General features: G+C 33.1%; 1 protein-coding gene across 1 annotated transcript in view; it reads left to right on the top strand.

Moving 5' to 3' along the window:
• The first annotated feature begins 5,317 nt into the window (after nucleotides 1-5,317).
• The window catches only part of LOC101492583 (uncharacterized), a 1,808-nt gene continuing 748 nt past the window's right edge, over nucleotides 5,318-6,377 (top strand). The window contains exon 1 of the mRNA XM_073369721.1: nucleotides 5,318-6,374. Within this exon, the coding sequence (XP_073225822.1) occupies nucleotides 5,398-6,374 (977 nt within the window). The 5' untranslated portion in view covers nucleotides 5,318-5,397. The remainder of the gene's footprint in view (nucleotides 6,375-6,377) is intronic.

Below are 6,377 nucleotides of genomic sequence, written 5' to 3'. Positions count from 1 at the left end.
TAATATCTATTTGGTTGATATTTTCTGTTGCATTTGCTTACTTGGAACAAGAGCGACAAGAAAACTTCATCTGAGTATTTGAAAAGGTAAGACAATTGTTCGTCACTGAGAATTTAATTTCTAAAGTTATTGTGACTGATATAGATCAATAGAGTGATGCATGGTTCACACCTTACAAAGACAAATTTGTACTAGCTTAGACCAATAGAATGATGCATTTAGGGAATACAATGACCAACAAATACTTTTAAATTATAATTTGTTTTAGAAATATAATTGAGTAATTTACGTGATTTGTTTTAATTTGTATTATTTAAATTTTTTGTAGAGTTGAGTCTGCTCATTGGAGATTGAAAAACATGTTGCAAACTAGTAATGGAGATTTGTGTAAAAGTTGAGATGCTGTTAATATGATGTTGAAGAACCAAATGTGTAGCATCAAAGTGTATTTTCGTAAAACTATTATCGATGTTGAACATATGTATAATTCATCATTTTACCAAAGATTGCATCACTTTGTATCGAGGAAATATTTTAAAAAAATTGATAAACAATTAAATAGGGTAAATATGGTAGGTACTCACAAAACAAAATGTGATTATTCAATCAAAACAACTCATGGATTACTCTGTGCTTGTGAGTTGAGCCGCCAATTTAAAAAACATACTAATTATTGATCCCAACACACATATTTAGGGACAATAAGTCCTCAAGAAGGGGAGCTCGCAAAGCTAAAAATCCCTAAAATTTTGTGGACTAAGTGGTGTCTATAGGCCCACTTTTTCAAATTTATCTTTCAAAAAAACTTTCGACAAATACTTTTTGACCTTTTTTCGAAAAATAAATTTTTTTGATTTTTCCTCAAAATTTTTTGATAAAAAATAATTTATAATTCTTTTGTACTTTTTTCACGAAATTTTTTTATTCGAGAAAATAATTTTTTGATTTTTCTCACAATATTTTCAATTTTTACTAAGAAAAAATATTTTGGATTTTTTTTTATATTTATTATACAAAAAAATAATTTTTAAAAATTTTTCAAAAAAAAAATTATAAATTAACAAAACATTGGGCCCTTTAGTCCCCTTACTTAAGCCCATAAAAAATAATGAATTAATGAACCAAAATTTTAAACAAATTATTTCAATAGGGGCCTAATATTATGATTTTAATAGAGGATTCTTTTAAGAGGGCTTTGGACTTTGTAGCTTAATTGACGGCTCTACTTGTGAGTTGACAAATTTACAGATATGTAATACTCTCATCTCTTTAGATAACATTCATGTTTTTTTTGGACAAAATTAAGCATGAAACATGAATTGGAGAATAAATAATCTTTATCACAATATGACTTTTTAGAAGAGTGAGAGACAATGAAAGTATACATGAAAACACAAGATATTGTTGGTCAAATGATATTCAAGACAAATGTACGTTAACTTGTATATCCGCATACAACAACAATGCGTCAACCCCCTGATAAAGTGAAAACCAAGGGAGCTAATATAAAGAGAAAATAATTTGATGCTCCTCGTGATCCTTTATATTGGGATATGTCGATGTCTCTCAAAGATCTCCAAAGCAACCATCTCAGCGTTCTGCAAAGTAACCATCTATTCTTATTTTTACTCATCAGTATATTGATGACATAGTAGATGTTGTGCCTGATGGAAATTGTGGTTATCGCGCAGGTTGCAACATTATTAGATTGGACTAAAGAATCTTGGTCTTTAGTTCGAACACATTTGGACAAAGAAATCAATATACATCAAGATCATTATTCCAATGTTTTTCATGACAATATTGAAACAATGCAAAACTCATTAAAGATTTCTAGTTTGGGTGTTCAAGAAAAAGAAAAATGGATGACTATGCCAAAGTTGGGTTACGTGATATCAACAAAATATAATGTCGTTCTAGTTTCATTGTCTCGTAATTTGAAAATGACATTCTTTATGTTGAATAAACCACCATCAATTAATTATTCTCTTAATTCTTTAACAGCAACTGGATTTGTCAATGAAAGTCATTGAGTATAGGTAAACTTTATAATTGATAGTATTTTTTAATAGTAAATTAATGTTTAATATTTTCTTGTTTAGATAAAATTGAAGTTTGGTTGTCATTTGCCACCTACCTCACAAAAATGGAGAGACTTTAATCATTTACTTATAGAATAGAATTGAAGTATTGATGTTTGAAAATTCATATCATAATAGAATTTCATGATACAAAATATATTTATTATACATAATGCAATATATTGATGGTCTCTCGGGAACATGCGGAGCAACTCATTTAATATCACATAAACTTTACCATATGGATTTACCATCTATATGGCCCACTATAATAGCTTAGATGCATTATGGTCTCATGCCGAAGATGGACCAACTTGTGCAGAATATGATGGAATATGTGTATCAACATGTGGAGGTGGACTAGCAGGTGGAGCATCAGAGGATGTGAAATATTTAAATACCAAACATTGTAGTCCTCAAACACCTCACCAGAAAACGTCACTAGGGGAGATAGACTCTGAAAGGTTGTTGTACATGCCCTCAAAGTATTATGTCACTCCTAATCTATATTAGTTGGCAACGGAGGAACGTCACACATAATGTATTGAATACAACTAAATTGTCGAATACATTGCTTCAGTAGATATGAGAATGAAACTCCACCCCAACAAAGGTAGCTAGAGAACATCAACGTTTCTTTAAAAGGATGTTTAGCTCAGTCAACTTCATAGGGTGTAAACAGTACATCCTCAAGCAAAATAGCATTAAGTTTTTGTCGATATGTTAGCAACCCATCTTCAACGTGTTTTGCAGTCCACCAATAAGCTCTTGGAATATGTTCGTGAATTGTTCCACTATCGCCCCACTTACAGATGTTAGGAAAATGCTCGTAAATCCAACACTGCACAAAAAATAAAAGAGAATTTAGTAAATTAAAAATACAACTTAATAATTTAATAACACAACTTAATATGAGTCATATACGTTTAATATGGTCATATATCCTCCCAAATACCTAGTGTCATGAACAACTTCATCTCCCAAATTGTCATATAACATAACCAATGCAGCGACATCCTATGCATAGTTCCGACAACACTCTAAATCAATGAACAAACTAATATATTTCGCATTCACACAAGTGAGTTATGTCGGCGATAATAGTATTGTCAACTAAGTGCAAGAGGTACGTTCTAACAGCACACTCAAACATGCTAATTTGAATCAGACGTTTATATAAATCATGTAACCACTGCATTCTATATTGTGCATATTATTTAAAATTTATCTCAGCAGTTGCTTCCTCCAAGGCATCTCATCCAAGGTTGCTCCCAAGAGTTCATGTGCAGCAATCACATCATTATTAGTGTTCATATTTATTGGTGCATCAAAGAACTTACCACGGGGAAGAATGTGAAGAAAAGTCGTGAGTCGTGACATCGTCCAATGTGATCGTCCTCTCTCCACATGACATATGAAACGAGTCAGTCTCTCGATGTCACCTTTCTTCAAAGGCATCTATGATACCGGTGTCGGTCGTCGTCAAATAAGCTGAAGACAGGTGTACCAATCTAAATTTTTGAATTCAATGTTGTACAATATGCAGTATAGGTCCGCCAACAAACTTTTTTAGTTTCTAAGCTATATGTGATCACCTTCAACGGGTCACGATAATATGAGTAATTAAAAAACATAACAATAAAATATTGTACTAAATATAATATGTACTTATTTTTAATTAAAATATATTTCTCCTTCCCATATCCTCCAAGCTTTGCGTGGTGTTCATATTGTGCTAATATCAATCACCTCTATCGCCTCTATTGTTGACGATAATATGAATAATTTCTCCTTTCGCAATTTGATTCTAGACACTTTAAAATTAAATTAACATATTAATTATCATATCAATAAAAAAAAATAGAAATTTTAAAAAATTACAAATGTTTTAAAACCTTCGGATGTCTTAAAAATTGAAGTTTCAAAAATTTAAGTTTTTGAATGTTTAAAAACCAAATTTTCGAAATTTTCAAATATTTGAAATGTTCGAAGGTTTAAAAAGTCTAAAATTCTAGGATTTCTTTATTTAGGAGGTTACGATTTGATCGAAACTCGAAATTTTTAAAATTTTTCTATTTTAAAAGTTTTGTATTGTTCAAATATTTCAAAAGTTTTAAAAATTTGAAAATGCTGGAATTTCGTCAAAGTTTCGAAAGTATGAGTCAAAAGTGAAAGTAAAAAAATTAAATTTTTATATATAATAAAAAGATAAAATAGTCTTCTAATGTGTTTTAGAAAGATGAGAGATACAAATAAAGTAAATCTTAAAATATTTATGATATGATACACACTTTTTTTTATAATACGAATTTATCAATTTAAAATAATATATAAATTGGGATCGACAATAACTATATACACACCGCCGTCAAAAAAAAAAAAACTATATACACATACCAAGTCAATTAATTTATTTTTAAAGCCATACGTCGCAGATAACCAACCATTTGTCACTACTCCATTATTATACAGCACCATTTTAACAAGAAATTAAGCTGAGAGTTTATTAATTCACCGACAACAAATTGGCATAAAAATTATAGTAACGTAGATGATTTTGCATTTTTATAATCCACTAAGTTTGGAATTAGTAATTTGACTATATCACCTGTTTCACACTTCAGGCTCTCAAAATTATGCTTGCCAGTTCTCCTCTCTATAAGCCAAAGGAAACAATCAGAACTATGCCTGCTCTGACGCGTTTTCACAATTATTAGTTGTTCATATTAAATCATACAATCTAACAAATAAGTCATATCCAATAAAAACATACAAATAACTCATTCAACGTTACCTTGCCATCATCACCTACTCTATAATTCATTGACTTTGTTCATGGCCATGATGTGGAAAACATATTAACTCATTTTATGGAAGACCACAATACAGGTTTTAAAATACAAAATGATATCGAATGAATCAGCCTCGTAAGTCGAAACAATAATATGATTAAAAAAATATTTACACTATAAATAGAAAAAATTTATACTATCATTCAATTATAACTATAAAATCATTAGAGATATTTAGTTTTTACCAAAATTACTTTTAAAGTCATCTCATTTATAGTTGTGATGTGATGAGATGAGAGTAAAACTTTTTACATTGAATATATAATAATTAAACTCTAAAAGAAATATAATTTAAAACATTTAGCCAGGCTGTCATAAAGCATTTGGCAAATAAATAAATCTTATAATACATGCTACGGTAACATTATATAAAGAGTTGGAATGCATGCTTTACCAAGCAAACGCAGTTACTAGCTAACACTCTTCCAAAGGACGAGTATTGGACTTCATACACTTAGAGAAATATGGGAACCTCAGTTGGGTTGAGGCACTGGCCTCAACTCATCTATGCAATAGCAATTTGCATAATTGCTACCAATGTAGCTGCTGATGATGATAAACCTTACTATGGAGGCCAACCCAGCAATTACTATCCACACCCATCCCCACCAAGTCATGGACACCCACCTTACTATTACAAACCACCAACTCATGGAGATCATCCACCACATTACTTCAAACCACCTCCTTATGTTCACAAATTTCCACCATATTATTACAAATCTCCACCACCACCGTCTCCATCACCACCACCTCCTTATGTTTACAAGTCCCCTCCACCACCATCTCCCTTGTCTCCTCCTCCATATGTTTATAATTCACCACCTCCTCCATCTCCTTCACCTCCTCCACCATATGTCTATAAGAGTCCACCACCACCCTCTCCATCACCACCACCTCCATACGTCTACAAGTCTCCCCCTCCACCATCACCATCTCCTCCCCCACCATATGTTTACAACTCACCGCCACCTCCATCCCCTTCTCCTCCTCCTCCGTATGTCTACAAGTCACCACCCCCACCATCTCCTTCCCCACCACCACCATATATTTATAAATCCCCACCCCCACCATCACCTTCACCTCCTCCACCATATGTCTACAAGTCTCCTCCTCCACCATCACCCTCTCCTCCTCCACCATATGTATATAAGTCACCGCCACCTCCATCACCTTCACCTCCTCCTCCATACGTTTATAAGTCACCACCTCCACCATCACCCTCACCTCCTCCACCATATGTATACAAGTCTCCACCTCCTCCATCACCCTCTCCTCCCCCACCATATGTTTACAAGTCACCACCTCTACCATCTCCATCCCCACCACCTCCATATGTTTATAAGTCTCCTCCTCCACCATCTCCCTCACCACCCCCTCCATATGTCTACAAGTCACCACCACCACCATCCCCCTCACCCCCCCCCCCCCATTACCAACCCCC

Source organism: Cicer arietinum, chromosome 6, assembly GCF_000331145.2.
Source record: "Cicer arietinum cultivar CDC Frontier isolate Library 1 chromosome 6, Cicar.CDCFrontier_v2.0, whole genome shotgun sequence".
NCBI classification, from domain to species: Eukaryota; Viridiplantae; Streptophyta; class Magnoliopsida; order Fabales; family Fabaceae; genus Cicer; species Cicer arietinum.
The sequence above is the reverse complement of the archived record's forward strand: the minus strand, read 5'-3'. Positions and strand labels throughout refer to the sequence as shown.